Source organism: Pholcus phalangioides, unplaced genomic scaffold (assembly GCF_987345545.1).
Source record: "Pholcus phalangioides strain wild (caught in Gottingen) unplaced genomic scaffold, Ppha-v1.0 ptg000008l_1, whole genome shotgun sequence".
NCBI lineage: Eukaryota > Metazoa > Arthropoda > Arachnida > Araneae > Pholcidae > Pholcus > Pholcus phalangioides.
The window spans coordinates 56,798,644-56,821,717 of NW_028301601.1; the positions used below are offsets into that span (position 1 = coordinate 56,798,644).

Consider the following 23,074-nt stretch of genomic DNA (forward strand, 5'->3'; position numbering starts at 1 on the left):
ATAATGCAAAATTGACTCGAATTTGCATTTATGAAAGTATCCTGTTTGATATTTTTCTATAAATGAAGTTTTATTTCCAGATTTTCTTTCCTATAATACAGAAACATTTCAAGATGTTTTCACACTTGATTGGTTTTAATTATCTGGTCCTGACCAAGAGATTGGTTCCATGAGACGTAGCTTTGCTACCAGAGATCTATTGTACTATATGATGTCTTAAGTGGGGATCGGCTCTAGTTTATAGCCCTGTTTACAAGGGAAATGAAATATTCTGGAAGTTACAAATAACAGGTACTTTTGCAACAACCCATTTACATGGCGTTTAGTTTATGCCCCTCCGTGGTCATGTGGGTTGAACAAAAGTGGTTGGCTCAAGATAACTAACAAAGGCGCTAACATTAGTTTTCAAAGCCCAAACGGACATGGGAAAGGGTCTCAGAATCACCCAACATTCCTCCGCAAAAAATATGGGCTTCTTTTGAGGAAATCTCCATTCCACTTTTGTTTTCTTACAAGGGAAAAAAAGTTGCCATGCAGGTAATAATCATCTAAGCAACCCCCATCTTACACATGCAAACAGGGCTTATGTGTATTGCATACCTGTTAAATAAGATGAGAATTATCAGACATGTGGAAAATTCCAATTCTACTCCAAAATATTCATGAAATTGTGGCAATTCTCAACCCCATATGGCAGTACTGAAGAGAAAAAACACTACCAGTCACGTATGTATGTAACCATGAACTGTGCAGAAACTGAATTTCATAATTCTCTTGGATATTTATTTTTACACTCATTTGAAGCTCTCGCAACAAAGTTTCACCATACAATGCTAAAAGCACTGCTTACAAGAAAAATGTAAACTACACACCCTATCTCCACTTTGCACAGCTGCTCTGAGATCCTTGATAAACCTAGATGTTGTACCAGCCAGGCTATTGATCTTGGTTCTATACTCGTGTCTATCAAAAAAAAAGAAAAATATAATGTTTTTATGGAATTATAAAATTATAAACATATATATATAAAGATTAAAGAATACAAATACAATACAAATACAAATACAACGCCACAACAGGCAAATTGCCCAACGAGGTGGCTGACTTAAGAACATCATGGATCCCCGAGCCATTTTTTTTTTGGAGGCCCTACCTTCTACTGCTACACCACACATGCACCCCCCCCCCTTCCGCGGAACCCCCCAACGAATCGGTACATGCGGGAATGTGCGTGTACGTGTGGTGCAACCTGACGTAAAGTTTGTTTTGTGTGTAATGCTTGTTATGTGTAGTGCTATCATCTGCCCCCAGTTTTTTTTTTTTTTTTTTTCTGTCTGCATAATTGATTTTCTGTCTGTCTGTGTGTGTATGTTCTATATAGAAACCTACAATTTTAGATAGATTGTAGTTAAATTCTGCATATAAACCAAATGGGACCTGACTTGAACAATATAAGCTACTTTAAAAGTTTGTCAGAGCAGTGCAAATACCAGAAATGGGCAAAAAACTGTCGGGCAACAATGGTTCCCAGGCCTCTACGATCACTTCGAAATGTTTACTTTGGTTACCTTGGTTCCCTAGCAATGCGTTTCAGACATGCATATGCCTTTAAAATGGTTTGTCACTTCTTTAATGCCGCCATTGTTTTGTATAATAATTTATTTCTTCGTAATGGTTAGTCACTTTTTCAATCCTCCCAGTGTGGGCAGAGATATTGGGGGGGGGGGGCAGCATCAAAGATGTATATGACAATATATGAATTAACATCATCACTTACAAGTCTATCTCTGCCTATGCCTCACAGTAATTGAAGAAAACCCAGGCAGCACGGGTATTATAGATAGTTTGAAAATAATATGAAGGAAAAAGTTTGAGGCAAATTTTGGTGGTTATTAGAAAATATTAAGATACACAAATTGACTAGTCAAAGTATGAATTAATATTCAGTAGATTCCAAACATCTATATGTAAATGATAATGCTATGTTTAATCCTTATATCTTGGACCAAGATATCTCATCAAACTTGCTGTGTTTTATTTCAGTCACTCTGAAATATCTTGGATTCTCAAAACAATTTTATTTCCAATGTGGCAGTTATAGTGCGGATCAGGAAAATTTTAAACATCGCTGAAAAGGTTAATTGATTTGCATCAGCAAGCGGAACAATGCACTATAAAAATATTACACTCCTTTATCACAGAGAGCAGAGTAATCTGGAAAGCGCCAGTGGTTGCCCGATATACTCAACAGTAATTATGAAACAACCCAGCAGAAAGTCCTGTCAGCAGTAGAATAAAGAATTTTTAGGTTAGAGTAAATTATTAGCAAGTTTAAGGACTTCAATTACTGTTCAGAGAATTTACGGTCATCATTAACCTTCCATTGCACGGGTGAGAAAATGCTCTAAGAGTGCATGGGCTGGATCTCACACACCAATACTGAATTATATGTAGCATAAAATATTTATACACTTTTTTTTTTTTTTTTAGTATTTTGATACATCATCAGTTTAGCTAGAATATGAACATAAAATGAATTTAACTAGCCATTGCTGTACTATTTTACAGTAAATTTCAAATTAACAGTCCTGGATTACTCATAACATCATACTTAAAGCAGCAACTTTTTAAACAACCACATCAATTAACATTTAATAACTGCTGCATTTATTCTGAGAGCTGATGCAGTACTGAGTATATTGTAAGGAAATTTAAAAAAAAAAGAAGTTTTATCTGTTGCATCATCCTTGTTTTATGAAAATAATTCGAATGAGTAGACAGTTTTGTCTGTATATGTACCATATTTTTATGTAATGAGTGAAATGTCTGTAATTTTTAAAACATGCAATTAAGCTTGATTCATAATGAGAAAGAAAATTGAAATACAGGCAAAAGAGGTACATGAGATTGATATACAGGGTGATCAGCGAATAAGCCCTTATTTCAAAATTAAATATCTCTACAACAAAGATCAATAGAATTATGCGGTAAACTGTACGTTTATTAGCAAAACTATAAGAAGGTTGTACAGAAATTTCAAAAATTTAGTTTTTTTTAAAATTTTTTAAAATTTAAAAAAAAAAAATGGAGATTTTGGGGTTCCGAAAATCCTCATTTGTGTGAAGAGAAACCACTGCATTCGCCTAATGTTACTGCATGAGTTGCGGTATGCGCCACGTGTGCTGACAAATTGTTCCAAAATTGTAACGTAATGTTCAGTAGTAATTGTTTCTCGCACGAAGAAGGGGCTGATAATGCCTCTGGCCCATACCGCAGCCCATGCAGTAACTTTAGGCGAATGCAGTGGTTTCTCTTCACACAAATGAGGATTTTCAGAACCCCAAAATCTCCAGTTTTTTTTTTTTAAATTTTAAAAAATTAAAAAAAAACTAAATTTTCGAAATTTCTGTACAACATTCTTACAGTTTTGCTAATAAATGTACCGTTTACCGCATAACTCTATTAATCTTTGTTGTAGAGATATTTAATTTTGAAATAAGGGCCTATTGGCTGATCACCCTGTATGAGAGTGTTTATAACAAAATTTACAGAAAAAATGAAATTGAAACAAAAAAAAAATTAATACAAGAACTCACATTTCATCTCTAAGTATATCTGAATCTGCAGGTGTCCCGATATTTCTGAAAGCTCCTTCCAGGTAAGTAACTATTTTTAAAAAAACGTGAAATGCAAACAATCAGCAATAAAAAAATGTGAAAATGAGAGCAATTGATCGCTGGTTGATACACTAGAAATATTTAGATCCATTATCTTAGATTGAAGTGAATCTGGATTTAAGAATTTGATGTGTTCCATATGATATCGAGTTTAATTTGCAAATCGACAAAGCCTAGCACTATAGAAAGGTCATCCTATTTTCAAAATATTTGACAATCATCACATTCTATTCCAAGGTTGCTTAAATAAGTATAAGTATAAATAAAGTATAAATATATACATTAAAGCCTAATTTTTGTTTGATAGATGATGCAGCAGATGCCTGCGACTCATTTTCAGAACTTTGATACCTTAAAAGCCCAATACAACTGTTGATTTTATACATGGGCCCTACAAGGGTGGTGGCTGACAGGGGCAATAGCCACCATTTTGTGTTTTTTCATGCTGTAAAGTCCCTATATAAGGGCCCATGGAAAGACAGGCTTGGGGGGGCCATCAAATATCCCAGCCTAGGGACCTTGTTCCAGGATGTGGGGGGTCCTGATTTTCAGCTGGTTCCTATGTCAGTTAAATTTCTAACAGTGTTACTACTACACCATCGTTGCCCCAACTTCGAGGCACGAATGCAAACCGGTCTCCCCCTTTAAAAAAGTCTCACCACCAAGAGTGTGGTGAGAATGATTACTCAAATGGTACAAATGTAACTCAATCATCACATTTCACTCCCTTTACTTCTTAAACACAGACGGCAGAACTGAAAAATCAGACACAACACTAGATACACACTTCTGGCACAACTCACTAGATAGTAAATTGCCCAAGACCATAGATTGGAGTTGTATTCGGTTTCAAAGAAAGAAGTGCCACTAATAAGAAGTGGAAAGTACAAAATATCTGAATGTGTTATAATAAAGAGTCATGTAAAAAAAGGGCTACTATCTTTTGTTTGGCGGATAATGGCCCTTCAGATTGACACATATTGAACAATCCAGATAAAATTTCAAAACTGTACTAGTTTCGCCAGTCAACTTACCATAGCTCTGTATACTAGGTATGTTGCAGCTTATGTGATCCACGAGCTGGTTGCACAGTGAGGTATCTGTCAGAACAAAAACAATAATGAAAGTACATGATTATAATATGTTATGATGATCCAATAATACATTCAAACTCCTATTAACAGTCGCTTTGCATATGAATGGATGCTTTGTATATTTGGATGAGGAGATCAGTCGCCACAACAAACAGAAAATTTGTACAGGCACTTAAAATGTTCTAGGCCAGGGGTGAATAATCTTTTCAGCTTGTGGGCCAGATATGTGGTACTTCTGCTGCTCGCAGGCTAAAAAGTGGAACATATAGGGTGACCATATGATCAGTGTTTTATGGGACATATAATCATTTTGGCATCTCCCGACTTCTCTATAAAATGTCCTGTTTTTCCAATTTTGAAGGCATCTTGCTTGAAGTTCATTTTTTACTGAAATCAACCATTGAGACTATAAATTATAGTGGATCCTGATTATAACAATCCTGCTTAGTACAACTTATTTTCGTGGTCTGCCAACTATTACTAATACTCATTGAGATTTGCCATTTGTGGAAATAGATATAAGTAGAAATAGACAGTGGTAATAAATAGTAGTAATAATAAATAGATATAGTAAAAATAAATTTCCCATAGAAAATGTGGTAAGAATGAAAAATTTTGGCTAATAATGAACCAATATGACATTTTTCAAAAAAACAAAAAAAATTATATTTCGTCTACTTTTATGTTAGATTTTGAAGAAAAACAAACCAAGGTTTAAACCAAACAACCTTGGTTATCTATCAACACACACATGCAACGGCATTTCAAAATTTTACCAAATACACATTTCACAAAATTAGACACAATGAGTCAAGCCACAACAACTTAAGTAGGCCTAGCCAACAAAAAATTTATTCTTACAAGTTCTTTCTAGGTCATTTTGAAACAGCAAGATTAATCTTCATGTATGAGAATGATCAAATAGCATCCTAGCTTTTAGTAGGGTCTGCACATAGAGATAGAGCAATAGTTTGGGGGGGGGGGCCTTAAATTCAACCAGAACATATCATAACTCCAAGAAACAGATATCCAGAAAAATTGTTTTCCTCCAGGGTTTGTCCTTGTTAGAGATTACATAAGAAATTAGATTGGCTTCATGAATACAGTTAGTACAACACAATTATTTAATGCCTTTGGTGTATGCTTACTCAGGTCTTCTGGGAACATTTTAACATTGTTGAGCAGTGTGAACTCTGAAACAGAGAGAAGAGAATCCATGTCATATGGCTGGCCAAATCATAATCAATGGTAGCTAGGCCCAGAACCCTCAGATCTGCTTACTGTCTATGGTGGTCAAGCTCATGGCCTTACACCATTTCACAAGAAATCCCATGAAATACTGTCAACATCCAAAAATTTGTTTCATGCAGGGCTATGAGACAAGTTCAAAGGATCTCCATGAAGGCAAGGTGTTGGCAATGGTGTAAATAGAGTAGATGTGAATGCTCTCACTGCATCTCTTCAGCTGTCAATAGATTTCTGGTAGCATCTTCCATCTGCCTTTCACATGTGACAGGCACAATACAGGCTGGGCCAGATCCATGCTGAATTCCTTGAACGTCTCTCCACCATTCACTGGTATGACAGACTGCTTTTATAGAATTGGTCACATGCTGTCTGGGTCATCAAACCATATCACTGAGTTTTAGATTCTACAGTAAATCATGGTGATTGATTGTTGACCAAACCCTTCTTTAGTCATGAGTGGCATTTTTGTAAAAGTGTGTATGGTCCTCTTTCTAGTTTAGATTTTCCATGTCGTCGCCTGACTATCCTTCTTCCTCAAGGTTATGCTCGCTGTGTCATTGCGTGATTATACTTGAAGAGCCAGATCACTGCCATAGTGCAACTGTATTAGATCTGACATTGACTTCATTCCCAATACATATAGCCTATAAATGCACTGATGCCATTAATTCAATGAATCAGATAAATTAAGATATGTACAAAACACTTTAATTGAATATAATTAGTAATAGAGAAATTACCATAATGAAAATAAAGAAAGAGATAAACAACATGTTATCAAGTCTGAGTGGCTGGCAAAAGTGTCTGGTGGATAATAATTCATTTGATCAATTTTGTCGCACTATGGTCATTTTCTGCAAACGAGGGCTAATTAGACCAGGACCTACAATTTATTGCTGATTCTGAAAGGCAGGCTTGTTTTTATACTTATCGAGAGGTTGGCGCGCTAACCCCTTGATGTGGGACTCCTTGCGGTAGCAATTTTTTCTGCGGTCACGCTGCCGTTTATGTTGTACCCCTGTGTCAGGAAAGTTTTCTAACAAGGACGAACCGAGTATCGAACTCGTGACACCTCTAAACATCCTTTGGTACTTTAGGCAAGTATCTTATCGACCTGAGCTACCATGCCCAGGATAATAATTCATGTTTTTTCATGTATCACTCAATGGCCAGTCATTCCTGATCTTTGATGCACCAGGGTCGCCACAGCACACCCAGCAGTATGACTTTCACATCACATTTCAAATGAATATTCATTCCTTACCGGGTGGGCAAGTTCTTGCCATAAATGGGAAAAACCATCCCTACAAAAATAGGTTTTTGCTAATTATTGCCAAGTGACAAAAAAAATAATTGATTTTTCTCACCATTTAAATGCATGTGAAGCATTACTGCGCATTTTATTATTTTTTCTAAATGCAAATATGACATTTTTGAACACAAATATATAAGAATTAATAAGTTGGTGAATTTTTGAAATTGCTTGAAAAAATTGCTGCAAAACATGTCCTAACAATAATGGGTTTTAACAGAGCTAAAATAAAATTATTAAACTTCATACATTGCTAATATTTGCAATGTATTTGCATATTTGCTAATTTATGTTTAGCATCATTTCAGTAAAGATAATACAGAAGAAAAAAATTGAAACACACAAATTCTGAATTACAAATCATTAACATAATATATATATGCTTATTAATTTTATCAATCAAAAAATGAGAACAAATTATGTTTCAAAAGCATTTAAACTATGAAAAAATCAATGCAAAAGAATTGTATGTCACTATAATGACCCTGATCATCCCAGACGTTGGGTGGTCTTTGTATCAAAACGAAAAATATAGGATAATCATTATATAAAAATATTAGGTGTATGTACTAGAAGTGGAACCTTATAATCTGCATATTCGTGTTGAATGATTTTGATTCGTAAGAATGCTGCATGCAGTAGGATTTCTTAAGCTTTGCTTTGCCTTGGGAATATTGAACAACTGGTGGCAAAACATTCTGTGGAAGGAGGGGAGGGGGGTTCCATCTTTCAGTCCTTGCAGAAAAATATATCGCTTATCAATGCTATTGATAAATTCAGTGTACTAAAAGTGGGGTACGCCAATTTGCTAATTTGAAAATTAAAAAATAATGTGGCAAAAAACAAACTTATTGTCTGTAGAAAAATTTTTGATGTCCTTACAGGAATGTCTGAAATCGAGAGAAATTAAGACTGTGAGCAGATCAGATCAGATCTCCTCCACATATCCCCAATAACATTTGTTGATGTTGATAGAAATCTAATGTCAAGAATGAATATGATTTTCAATAGATAGCCTACAATAATATTTTTCTTTCTTTTAGCTCCAGTTAATATAATGAATTTTTCCTTTAGTTTTTAAGGCTTTTTTTGAAGTTTTAGGGTATTTTTTTTAGTTTTTGGGAAATTTTTTAATGATCATTTTTCGGGATTTTTAAGGTCAACAACATCCGGGCCTTGCGGATAACAAAAGACATGATTCTGGATCAGCGTCAAATTGACTTATTTCTTCATGATAATTATGTCCATGTTAGTAACGGCAACCCATCAAACCGCAGGCATATGATGCTTTTATCATTTTTTTTCTCTCCAAAATTTGGCAGAAAAAACCATGTTTAAATAATTATTTTTATAGTTTTCCCTCTGAAATTTAACTTTTTTTTCTCTCATCACATGGAGCTAATCCAATGCAGATGCTATGTATAGACATTTATCCTACATTGGCAATTAAAAAAATGGATTTGGCTTTTACTGGACTGCCTTACATCAGCATATCAAGCTTTGTGGCCAAGGATCTGTGGCCACTTTGCGAAATCGTCAAAGTGCAAATCATTTCTGCAATTCAGACTTTGGCCAATTTACCAGGGCCATCACGAATGGCCACACTTCAGGCTTTGGCAGTAGCATATATATAATACAAATTGAGTCTCAATTTTGTTTTTTCGTTCATAAAACCATTTTTGCTGGGTTTTAACACTGAAAGTAAAAACACGCTTTTGCGAACAAAATGACCAACCCTGGATTTATCTCAGAGAGATCTACCCGCAGACATAAAAAACATTGATATGTTCTGAATTTCTCTTGAGATATGAGCATTTCCAGCAATTTCGTTACTTCATAAGAAGGGATTGATTTTTCACTAATGGAAGTAAAACTGTGACCATTTTGGACAAATGGTGTTTACTTACTCGAAGTTGACCTGGGTCGCATGTCGCCCGATGAACTCATTGATCCGTAGTCAGGGAACTTGCTGGTAGTCTGTGCATACATATCAGAAGTCTATCCCAAAAGCAGCCTAAATATATCACAGAGAGAATATATTCAACAATAATTATCTCATTTGATGATATCAGGAATGACAAACATGAAATTAATAGTCAGGAATGAACTCGGATTTCGTTCCGTTGTTTGAGTCGAGAAAAATTTCCAGCAATAGAGTGCATTTGGTAGTGTGAGATGTCTAGAGAAGAATGCATTAAAAAGTATCAAACCATTATAAATGGATGTTCTGCAATGAGCAACCATCTACCCAGAGACTACATGACTGTTTACAAAAATTTTACTGCCACTTACATTTCACTGCCATGCAATTCTAGAGATAGACTAAGTGATCTAGTGAGTGAGTGATAGAATGACTGACCACCTAGCAAGTGAGTGAGTGAGTGATCTAGAGATCAAGTGAGTGACCTACCTTCTGAAAGAGTGAGTGAGTGACCTGGTGAACAAGTGACATAATGAATGACTCACTAACTCATTTGCTAATTCACTCACTGAACCATTCATTCACTCATTCATTTATTCACTCATACCAAACTGTTATCTGTGAATTATTTTTTGATGAATTTTCCATTCAGTGCATTGCATAGTGGTGTATTTTCGGACACCTACATGACAACACAGCATATGACTTCAGCTCTGCTTTCATCTTCTCTCTTTTCAAAATGTTTATACTTTTGTTAACAGGACGACTGAATCTGAACCTGAAGGAATAAATGTACCCACATTCCCACTTCAGGTAATGAAAAAATAGAAAAAATAATACTTTTTATAAAAATTTCAATAATAAAACAAGGTTGCTGCATTTTGACAAAGAAAATGTGAAAAAAAAATTGAAATAATATAAGGATTAAGCGAAAATTATTCTTGTTGGTCACACACACTAATTAGGCCCTATATGCAGTAATGATAAAACAAAAAGGAATGGTTAGGCTACTTGTTGAATACAGATGTGGGAAGCAGTTGGAAAGAATGCATGGAAGAGCACTAAACATCCTCACACACACACATCCCTGCTCCCTCCAATATCTATTTATGGCAATAAATATATCTAGACTATATATGGTTGTGTAGTACATCTTTCAAGACTGTATCAATAAAGGGTGTTGGAGTGTCTCCCTAGTAGGAACATTCTTTTTAGCACATGTTGCTTCCTTGGACATCAAAGTGCTTCGTGAGTTATTAACAGATCCCCCAAAGCAGAATGTTTAGCACTGTTCTGCGACGAGCCCTCCTGACTGGAAATGTTCTGCGGTAAAAATTCCCATGCATGTAATAGTGTTTTTTTTGCACTTTTTCTTAAATTCTTCCACATTGTTCTGCAATAGCGCTAATTGTTCTGCGACGTATGTCACAGATTTTGGCACATTCTGCTTTGGGGTAACAGATGATACTATTCAATGTGCTTTTTCAAAGTTCATGAATAAGATCCAAAATCCTTTTCCAGGGGTTTAATCTTATTTAAGATATGCAATTAGTCAATGAAGATTGTCATCTTTCTTCTATACCATGGGAAAATTGTATTAAATTAAATTGGCTAATGGCGCAAACTATGGTCTCACAGTAAAAAACCGTACATTGGGAATTTACCTCTGATTGCAATTAACACCACAATTACAAAGTACGAAAGACTGGATACCAAACAGAGATAAAAATGAAGTTCGGAAAGAAAATGCACATGCCTCAGCACGGAAATTGAACCACAGACCTCTCACAGAACGGGGAAGTGCTCTATCATTAAGCTACAGAAGAGATAACCTGTTTTTTTCCCTTGCAGCATATATGAATACAAAATTGAAGATATTTTCAGCAACAAATGAAGCTGAGGCATCCATCTTCACCCTAGAATGAAGCGGAGACAGGCAACTTCAGCTGCTAATCCAATGGAGAGGGACATCTTCAACAGCGGATGTAGCAGAGAAACGCACCATCAGCTATGAATAAAGACGAAGAGGACATCTTCAGCTCCGAATGGAACTGAAACACACACATATGTGTGCTGAATATACTCAGCTTCGAATGAAACAGAGGTTTGACATCTTCAGCTGAGAATGAAACCGGCCGCTGGGGTGGTGAAGTGATCAGAGTGACGGACTCGCATTCGAACCCCACCGTCGCCACAAAGGTGGTCGGCCGAAGTTGGTTTTTCTATGCTTCCCAACTTCAAATCCTGAATGTGAGTCTACCTCTCTGTTAAAAAAGTCTTGCTACAGAGAGCTACAAACAAATATTTGGTCATTACACTTCACTCACAATTTGCAATATAGATGGCAACGCTAAAAAAAATCACTGACGATGCCATATGTATGTACTCAGACTATTAGGTACACACAATGACACTTCACACTATACTCAATTGGTAGTAAATTGTGCATGGCAATAGACCGGAGTTGTGCTTGATTTGAAAGAAAGAAAAAAAGAACGAATGAAGCAGAGGCAGGCACCATCAGCTGTGAATGATCAGAGGTGAATATTCAGCTTTAAATGGAGCAGAAGCTGACATCATCAGCTGCGAATGAAGCCGATGCAGACATCTTCGGTTGTGAATGTAGTAAAGGCAGAAGCCATCACCTACGAAAAAGTAGAGGCAGATTTAACCAGCTTCTAATGCCGCAAAGCAGAATATGCTGAAATCTGCAACGTAAATCACAGAACAATCTGGAAGAATTTTAAGAAAACATTATTATAGGAACTTTCACTGCAGAGAATATTTCCAGTCAGCCAAGGTTCTAATGTATGAAGGCAGACTTCATCAGCTGGAAATGAAGATGAAGCAGCTATCGAATTGCGAATGTAGCCCAGGCAGACATATTCAACATCAAATGAAGCAAAGGCTGACATCTTCAGCTGCAAATGAAGTCGAGGAAGGCACGGATCTATGGCAGAAATGTGTGAATTTTCTTTCCGAACTGCATCTTCTTCTGCACTTGAATTTGATATCTAATCTGCCCTCCTTTGTTAAAACCCTTTAATTACTCATGATAGTGTATTCACAGTTATTTTCGTCCCCTATCTGTCTGCAAAGAACATTCAAAAACTGATGTGAAATGTGATACATGTGCACATCCTACAATAGACAAAAGTAACTAGAAGAGAACTTTTAGAGTTGGTATGGTAATTTATTACCATAGTACCGAATAAATACTGCCTATATATACACACACAGGTGTATATAAAGAGTAGCATCGCAAGAGTAGTTATAACATGAAACAGGGAGAGAGTAATCGATGGTTAACAGCAGACTTAAGCCAGGTTCTCTTAGAAGCAGGTTTTCTGCGCCACGTGAATCAATCAGCTCAACACGCTGTCTACTTATCAACAGGAAAAAGTGGGAAGACTGTTTTCCTACAGAGTGCAACACGGCAGCGCTTTACATCAGGCATGATCGGCAGACTAGTTCCGGAGGAGTCAAATGTGTCATGTACCATGCGTTTCGCAGATCTTCTCTTGAATTTTGTTGCGTTTTCTTTCCCTTTACTTTCTGTCTCCCTCTTTCATTGTGCAAGAAAGATGATTCGCCACGCCATGAAAACACAAACCTGTATTGTGATTAAGTTACACATTTCTGAAGACACGTAATGGTCCTATTTGGTTCAAGCACGATCGAAAATATTGGTCTTAGGAAAACCCGGCTTTACAATTAATACCAAAATAACCAAATTTGTACAAAGACTTACTTGAGTTCACTCAGATTTAATTGATTTTCAATCAAATCAAATAATGCAACTAAATCAATTGTAATGATAAAAGAACTGATCTAAGTAAATTAATAAGTATTATTGTCAAATACCTTAGAAAACCTGTTAAAAATAATCACAATGCGAGTTCATCAATATGAATATTCCGATGTCAGTTTCATATATAACGCACGCGATTAAAGAGTCGACCAATCACGGCAAAGTTTATATCCATAAAGATTGGCATTTCAGATAAAAAGCTTTCCCTGATTCCTAGGATCTGGTAGCGTTCGCGCGTACTTTACCTCAACAATATTTCAAGCTCGAAATTTGACACCAAACATCAAATTCTTCGTTAATTTTAATATTTAATTGAAAACTTATTTGGCAAATATTTTCCACTTACCGCTCACTACAAACTCCCAAATGGCAGATAAAACACATAAATATTTTATCGCATGAACAACTTCTAAATTAAGATTACAAAACTATAACATATCATGCTCACGTGATGCAAACATAACACCCATTCAAAAATGGACTTAACGGATGTATGGGTCTAATCGTCTGCCTAATTTTTCTAATACTGGTCAAGGTCGACACAGCACAATGGAGTCTGCTGAATCCTGGTGAGGAAGATTGAAAGCTTTTCAGTGAGGACTTATTTTCGAATAGAATGAAAGACAGAAAACCCTTGACTGAGTGAAAAATTCCATCTATGTTACTGCAGGAGCCCAGGAGACGATGTAAGGGACCTTTCAAGTGTTACGTCAGCAAAGTTTTAGCCATTTTTGACCCCCCTCTCCCTTGTTTGTCAGCAAAAGTTAGCAAAACTCTGACACCCCCCCCCTCCCCTTGTCAGCAAAATTTCGTCAGCACTGTCCCCTACCTCCTAACGCATATTGGTGGGGTCAGAAACGTGCGAGGGAAACGGGTATAGGATGCTCGTGCGTCTCTCCCCCCCCCCTCCCCACGGACGGAAAAATATTTTTTTTAATGCAGAAAATATTTTTAAAAAAATTAAAATTTCGGAAGAAGGAATTTATTATGTTGTTATCACCAATTTCTCTCTGTTAATTTCAATGCTAGTTGAAGGCTAAGAACTCAAAATTTCTCTTTAATAAATTCATTGCGACCCACGCTTTCATATGATAAACCATTGGCCCGCAGACCAAATGTAACCCTGAAAGTTATCTGATGTGGCTTGCTCCCCTAACCTAATTTTGTAAAAATGAACTAAGAAGCACATTTACAAATCGCTTAAATCACCCGTGGCACAATTTCAGAACATTTGAGTGACCCGTGGCACATTTTGGGACCACTGAAGTAGGCCTCAAAGATCACTTAAGTAATCCGCGACACAGTTCCATAACACTTAAACGATCCGTGGCACATTTACGGCCGTATTCACCAACACAGTTTCACCTGCAATCGCAGGTGGAAGGATTGAAGATCGAAACGGATTGGTTAAATTAGGGATTTTAACCAATCCGTGTCGATCGCTGATCGTTTAACCTGCGATCGCAGTTGAAACTGTGTTGGTGAATACGGCCGTTAGAGATCTTTTGAATGACACGTGGCTCAGTTTTACAGCACTTAACACTTTCGGGTCTGAGCTATTTCGACTATGTTTGTCCCTACGGACTGGGGGGTTTTTTGGCACTTTTCATGATTTTTTTTTAACTACTTAGAATATATACATCTCAACAGTTTTTTAAACTAGAAATTTCAAACATGGCTACTTTATCTAGGAAGACAAATGTGTTTCAACTATGCTTTGCTTATTTTTACATCATTTCATAAAGCTACATCCGTTAGGTTCTGCCATCTATAAGTGTATACATATATTTTTTTTATTTGGAACTAGAAGATTCATAGATTATGTTTAAAAACACTGGGAGCATATATGTTCAGCCATTTTATAGCTACTAGAGTTAAAAGTTAAGCCCGAGTCTGACTCGGACTTAGTCCTCGTGAAGAAAAACGGCATCCCGAGTCAGGCTCGGGCTTAGACCCGAAAGTGTTTAGTGACCCCCAGTGCGGTTCTACATCACTCAACTTACCCGCGGCACATTCTCAGATTACTTAACTGATTCGTGGCATAATTACGGATCACTTGAGTCATGCGTGGCACAGTTCCAGAGCACTTAAGCGGCCCTAAAACATTTCCAGAGCATATTTAGAGATCACTAAAGTGGTTCTGTAGGGGACTTATCAATAGGAAGAATGTCAGTTCAGGTGCCCAATAACTATCGAAAGGTTTTTTCCCCCCGTTTTTGGTGCACCGAATAAGATGCAATTAAGAATACATCATATCTTCATAAAAGGTGGTTGATGACGTAAGCATCATCCAAACCCCCCCCCGTCATCAAAAGTCAGCAAATCGGAACCCCCCCCCCCCCCCATTGATGCTGACGTAATACTTGAATGACGCCTAAGGGTGCGGTGCACCCGGGGGCAGCAGCCTAAACTTTTGTTTAGATACACAAATTTTTAAAAATTTGGATTAATGAAAGTTCAAAGACACCACACGCTGTCACTTTCTAAGCTATACCTTGATAACGGAAATGTTGAGAAAACTTGGGGGGACGGACAGGACATCCGGCCGTAATACCAGAAACAGAAATAGATTCTATCACATGGGGCGGGAATGTCTGCTGCAGGGCCTCCTAGACAGGGATCTTTGGTGCGCCCCAGGTGAAATTTTTCACAGAACTTTTTATATTAAATTTATAGTGTGAAAAAAACAAAAAAAATTATGAGAATCGTCCAGGGTTCAGTCCTGTCAGTTCACATCCAGTAATTTTTCAGGAGCGGCCAAATAAAGGATTTAGATTATCACTTGCGCGGTGTCTGAAGTACCAGAAACTCCCTGACACTCCCCTAATTTCTGCATTGAGAAGCTTGGAGTAATTAATTTGACAGGGCCATAGCGTGCCTGCTTCTCGGGGTCCAGGGGCAGACTTTTTCTTCTAGCCCCTTGACACGATTATGTAAAATAAGTGTACACTATTGTGTGAGCGCCCCCCCCCCAATTCGTTTCAAGGCCCCGGTTGCCCCAGCGCAGTTACAGGTCTGTATTTTGGCGTTGAAAAGGTCCAATAATAAACTATACTGAAAAAAATTAAAATGATTAAAAAATTCAATACTAAAAGGAAAAAAAAATATATAAAAAAGTAAAATAATTCTGGATCAAAAAGAAATAACGGGACCGTTTCTTCAAAACTGGGGCGTATGGTTAAAAACATTTTTGGTTGAACATTGGCGAGCGGCTTCGAACGAGTAGAAAATTAGGTTTATCCCAGAGTCCTCTTTGCTAAAGCCCTTTCGGCCTCTCACCACCAACATCTTTGGGGGCGGCACATGAGGTTTTGCACCCGAGCGGCAGGTGAGCTAGAGTCGCCACTTTTTAACTGTCTCATTATTTGATTTTCATGGTTTTGGTTATGTTTAATTTCGGTTTCCGAACTTTACGGTGTTGTTTCTGTGTCACCAAATGCGGAGGCTCGTTCAGGAAGACGATTTGACTTCGGTAATTCACGACATAATTTCTTAATTAAAAAATATAATTTTTATTTACATCGTTAGATATTAACGGCATATGCGAGCATATATTTCGGCAACTTCACTTTCATATCTTCATAAACGGCACCTCTGTGTTAACAAAGAACAACAATAGTTTTCCAACCAAAACCGAAACGCATTCAATATGTGTATGGTATTTTTTTTTTTTTTTGGAGGTTGGGGGATACGTTTTAATTGAGGGCAACTACAGATATGGAGTGTCTCACTGTAAATATGTGTGGAGGAAAAAAACTAAATAAACACACTGATGGACAGATTTTTGTTTCACAGTTCATATTTATTCTGGAAAAAAAATTTCAGAACCCAAAAAATGTAAACAAAAGAGAGAAATTTCGAATACGTATGAAGATGATTCAAAGGACGAAACGAGGACATGTCTTCGTAAATTAATATGACTGGTAACCCTAAGGCAGACCTGCAACATTCGATCGGCAATGTTTCCCCAAAGAGAAATGCTGCTAAACCAGACATGTACCTCGTTTTCCATATTCCTCTGCGAAACCTCTAACGAATTGGTACATGTTGGAATGTGGGTGTATGTATAGAGTGAACCTTCCGTGAAGTTTGTTTCTGTGTAATGCTTGTCTAGTGCTGCCATCTGTAATCAATTTTTTTTAACTATGAGTTTTTTCCTCAACTCATAGAGCGTGAAGCCTGTTGCTCTCTGCGGCGAGACTTTTTAACGGGGAGATCGACTCGCATTTGCGCCTCGAAGTTGGGAACCGCAGATAACCAACTTCAACCGATCATCACTGTGGCGACGGTGGGGGTTTGAACCCTGATGCTCGGCTCGCGATGAGAGTCCGTCACTCACCCACCACACCGGCCAAAGAGAAATGCTGGAAGTCAGCCCCCTAATACGTCATTACACTTCACTCTCTCTAAGTTGAGAAAAAACTCATAGTTTAAAAAAAATAATTGCAGATGGCAGCACTACACATAACAAGCATTACATAGAAACAAACTTACGGAAGGTTCACTATACATACGCACACATTCCAACATGTACCAATTCGTTAGAGACTTCGCAGAGGAATATAGACGAGGTGCATGTCTGGTTTAGTTGCAGTCCCCTAATACGGGAGATCACCAATTTTCATCAAAATGACGCCAAAGGTAGGCAAAGTTGGCAGTTATTGCTGAAACTGTCAAAGAATCACTAGAGGTGGAAATGAAGCACGGTAAGTTTAAATGATATTTAAGTAAAAGAAAACCTGACTAGTATGTAAAATAAGTACTCATATTTGTACTGTATTCATAATCACTATGATAATTATATTCGTTGGGAAAATAATTTTTATCCTGGTTTCAATAAAGAATAAAAATTCAATTAAGTTTCGTTCAAAATACGGGAATAAAACGGTATATTTACCAAAAAATGTCGGAACGGCGTAAAAATGAGAGAACGTCATATGAAATAGAGGTCATATGGTCACCCAAGCGAATGGGAATTAAATAAATAGTTAATGGAAATATATAGCAGTGGCTGAAAATGTATTGAACGAAAAAAACCACGCAGAGCATTATCACTATGAATGTTTATGTTTACCAGGGGCGGCTCGAGACGAAGTTCTCACATGTGCTAGACATCTTTTCAACGCCTCTCCAGCGTATAACGTGCACCAGTAAAATGTTTCTGAAAACTCGCTGAGTTGTGTAAGCTATGCGTGTGCATCAAAACTAGTTTTCTTGCAAATTATTCCATCCAATACACATTCAGTTTCGAGTTTACACACAAAATTTCTCAGGAATTGTTTTTTTTACCCCTCCATTTTTTATGTCTCTACTAAAGCAGTGCAATAGTGCCTGCCACCCTTGGCGTTCTTATTAATGTCTGTAATTTGTAGTGCGTGGGGGGGGGGGAATTTTTTTTCTGTTTCCCTCCACTGTAAAAATCGGAAAAAAGAAAGTGATATTAAACACAAAACTGTATATATTTCGTATCACGTCTTAAAAATTACACAGGGAACCAGTGCTGTCTTCAGCACGATACTCACATAACATTAAAAGTCAAGCATTTATCATTTTCCCATTTTCACTTCAAAATGTGAAAGACAGATGGCAGTATCAGTATAACACGAAACAAGCATAAATTCGCCAGAGTGAAGCATATATACAGTCGAATTCCCGTTATAACGAACACCAAGAGACCGGAGGAATCACTTCGTTATATCGAAATTTCGTTTTAAAGGAATTACAGGTTACCTAGCATTGTTCCTATGTAAACTTATTTGAAGGATCAGAAAAGTGTTCGTTAAAACGAGATTTTCGCTATAACGGTATTCGTTAAAACGAGATTTTCGCTATAACGGTATTTGTTAAAACGAGATTTTCGCTATAACGGTATTCGTTAAAACGAGATTTTCGCTATAACGGTATTTGTTAAAACGAGATTTTCGCTATAACGGTATTCGTTAAAACGAGATTTTCGCTATTCGTTGAAACGGGATTCGACTGTACTTACATAACACTTTCCTGCATGCACAGTTTAAGTAGTAGAAGGTATAAATTTACATTCCCACTTGTAAATTGAGTGAGTGTGAATTCTGACTGAGCCGCTCTTTTGTAACGTCTTACCACAGGGCCGTAACTAAGTATTTTGCTGCCCCAACACTTTAAAATTAAATAATTTTATAACTGCTGCCCAATAAATTTTTCCGTCCGGGGCAGTCAGCTCCCCCCCCCCCCCAGTTCCGGCCCTGCAATCATTCTGATTTCAGACTGCGCAATTACAGAAATCACTTATCAAAACCTACATGAATAAGTAACACCACCAGTACACCGGTAAGTAAATTAGCATGGATGCATGTACTCACACACTTCATAAACGTACAAATAAAAGACTTTAATAAAACCTTTTTTTCCAGGATTTTCTACCTGAAACAAATACAAAGTTGCAGCCCACAACAGGCAGGCTGCCCTACAATTGTTAACGGGCTCTGCATTACTTTTTATTGTTAACGGGTGTGACCCTACTGCAACATTGATTCTAATCATCCCACTAATGTAAACATCCCAAATGCCGTGATCGAATTCATTCATAAACTTACTAATTTTATGCTCCATTGTACTACTGCGCTGTGAACCTAGGTCAATAACCACAGGCCCGTGTGAATTATAAGTCCAAGGAAACAAGGATAAACTAGTTAATTAATCTTTAATAAGTAGACTACTCTAAATTATGACAACATATATGAATGTACATTAAAAGTTAGGATACTGCATTATATTATTCGAGTAACATGGAGAATGAATGTTAAACATTTGGTTTATATTTCGGAAGAGTGACTTACCCCAAATCCGGTGAAGATCAACTTCACTCTTTCAAGACTGCCCATCTCACACTTATCTTGTGGACTTCCACAAACTCTCCGACTCTGTCTATCTCACTCTCTGTAACTCCCTGTCCGTGTCCACTCTTCTCAAACTTTCATATATATATTTTTCTTTGGCTATCCGCCTACTCCTACCTATATTCCATAAACTTCATATTCATATCATTCGCTAATTCCAATTTTCTTTCCTAAATTTTCTTTACCAAACTTCTTTTCACTTTACATTATTGGATAACATTTTCCTATGGACATGCATTTCATTGGCTACTGCTATCCCTTTGGTTCGGTTGACGTTCCTGTGGGAACTATTCCCGGTATTCGCAAATCTCCTTTCACCTAATACCAGCTGCTCTAACCCTGGACTTTCTCACGCCTTTATGTGTATACAAAATTCTGACCAGCTGCAAATATCATTGAAATATGAGCGCGGCCGCTGAATTTTATTACCATATTCTTCTTATACAACTTATACCGATTTCTTTCATAATGTCCTGCACCCTTTATACGATTCATTTCAGTCCCCATATTTATAGATCTGTTTATCGCTACTTTTTATTTTACTTCTTTGATTCTGTATTCCTTACGTGCTACGCGCCAAATTTATAGGTTTCTTTAGATGATCCATATTCTTTGGGACTCAAAACTTCTAACACCTGGATAACACCTGGCTGTTATGGCTTTGAAATACATAATTTCAAAGTCCATCCTTTCATACCATTATTCCTCGAACGATACTATTATTTAACTTTGCTAATTCCTTTACAGTATAACATTCCTCCCCCCTTAAAGCTTCAATCAACTTATGAGAATATGGGGTTGTAAAGAGGACTATAGTTACACGCTGTACTACTCTAATACTTGGGCTCTGCCAAAACTGTTGGGGTAAATCACCACTTCTTTTACAATATATTGAAACACAAAGAAATATGAATAGTTATTGAACATAAACATTGTATAAACATTTCCTACATAAAATAATCATGAACTCAGGTAATGATTTCAATTACACCATCAACTTAATAGAAGATGAAATATGGTACATGGCATAAAATCTCCTATACATTAGAGCCACTCTATGACAGTCCAACCGCAAACACGATACTTATTCAGCTGCAAAGAGAACTTTTGGACTTTGTAGAAAAATAGACAATCTCACATAAATAAAATAATCGAAAAATATTTTTCCATCACCTGCATAAAATAGGATTATAGGGACATATTGACATTTTTTTTTTCATCATCTGAAAATCATTTGGTGAAAATATCTGCATTCTCCTGAAATATATAGATATAAAATATAGCACGTTTGTTTTCATGAGTATAACCATATCATCGTTTACAAAATGATAACATAGTGGAACAAGTGAATACAAATAGGAAGATAGTTAACATAATGAATAATAGGAATCGCTGCACTTAGGCTGACCATATTTCCTCGAGAGAAATACGGGACATTGGGATTTCAAATACGGGAAAATACGGGACATCGCCAATCATCGCCAAAAACAATGCCAAAACCAAACAAAGTTGCCAAATATTGTTGAAATTACGGAAAAATCACAATGGCGGGAAATTATGCATCGCTGCAAATTCAAGTGGATTAAAATGTATTCCATGAAAAACAAACGTTCAAGACTAATGTAGGAGATTAATATTCTCATATATAGTTGTAATTATCGTAAAATAATTTATGAGTTGAAAAATAATGTCAATATTTGACTTCAATAAAGTATAAAAATTCAAGTAGGCTTCGTGTAAAATACGGGAAAAACCGGGGCACTTTTGCCAAAAAAACAGAAAATACCGGGACTGTCACGGGAAATACGGGACGTATGGTCACCCTAGCTACACTGTATACTGCTCTCATCGAAGATGAAAGAGTTCGTTAGCGAAGCGTTAGCTTGGATTTGTCCAATAGCGTTGCCTTGAGGTACTCCTGCTGGAGCTGCATGTTCGATATACGCCTCCCTTTGTTTTCCTACTCGCATTATGAGTGAATTTTGCATTAACTGGGTTGGTTGGTCGTACGCGACAAGAATATGAATTTTAACACTTTTTGTCGTGGACATGACATGATTGGTGACTGTCGCTTGAGATGACGCGTTCATGCTCTCTGTAATTTCCAAATCATAAAAACACGAGTATCCCGTGACGGCCTGTACTTCATAAGTCCTTAAATGATCAGGGACTAGGAAGGCTCTATAAAACAAACAACCTTGGGAGTCAATGATTGTGCATGTCGAGGAATCCGAATCCATCGCTATACATCTATTTATTCCTGGGTATTGTTTAGACTCAGTCGTTTCCGCAACAAAACTTTTAGCTGGAACACAATGCTCACCCCATCCACACATAGCGTTTTGAGGACACGCTACTTGGGTGACGGTTTTCAGTTCGGTAGGAAACGTGAAGGGTCTGGGTATTCCAATTACACCTGACCTTGTTCAATTTTATACTTAGAGAAAATATATTATTTTTGTTTTCATCTTGGGACCACAAACATTGGGTGAATTTCAAATTCTCGAGGGTAATCGTGGCGTGTGTGGTGAGTTTACAAGTGCCTTTGTCATGCACATTTTCACATTCGGTAATCGTTGAAGTAACTATTAAGTGGTTATTTCATGTGGTGTCTAGCGAGCATACTACCGATAATAAAGCGAACAGCACCAACAGGGTCGCGGTTTGGTTAGGCATTCCAATCCCGTTTAAAAATTGTTGCGTTTGATCAACGGAGTGACGCAACCGGCGACCGACATGGATCCCCTCCAATTATTGTTAATCTCGCTGTACCTCTAATTATGCGATAGGTGTGGTACACCGCGCGGAAAACCGATTTGATAATTATGAGAACAGTCGTCAATGCTGTTTTGAGATATATGACCATGACCATAATAGAAGTCATTAGTATACACTATGCATACACAGTATATTGTATGGTCGGTGGTAAACAGCGTAAATGTTCAAAGGCAGTTACACAGAAAAGACATGGTAATTTCCTGCAAATGGTTCTACCATTGATACGCAATTCTTCTCTCATTGTTAATCCGCCCTGTTCAGCAACAAATATAAATTGAAGGAGTTCCGGAAATCGGAAATCTGAGGAAATTCTCGGGCACCACTGTTTGCTTAACGGAATTATTGAAATGAACAA

At 37.1% G+C, this 23,074-nt stretch overlaps 1 protein-coding gene across 5 annotated transcripts in view; it reads right to left on the reverse strand.

Annotated features, from left to right (window-relative positions):
- Positions 1–20,026, reverse strand: part of Syx13 (syntaxin 13) — a 32,418-nt gene extending 12,392 nt beyond the window's left edge. Inside the window, exons 1-5 of one of the 5 annotated variants that reach the window (XM_089235001.1) lie at positions 19,882–20,026; positions 9,239–9,345; positions 4,712–4,777; positions 3,597–3,666; positions 873–963 (exon numbers count right to left, since the gene is read on the reverse strand). In XM_089235001.1, coding sequence (XP_089091127.1) covers positions 873–963; positions 3,597–3,666; positions 4,712–4,777; positions 9,239–9,320 — 309 coding nt within the window. In that variant the 5' untranslated portion in view covers positions 9,321–9,345; positions 19,882–20,026. Of the gene's footprint in view, positions 1–872; positions 964–3,596; positions 3,667–4,711; positions 4,778–9,238; positions 9,346–13,116; positions 13,178–13,409; positions 13,551–19,881 lie in introns of those variants that run through there. The other 4 variants (XM_089235004.1, XM_089235000.1, XM_089234999.1 and 1 more) reach the window with 4 other exon arrangements.
- Between the last annotated feature and the right edge of the window lie 3,048 nt (positions 20,027–23,074).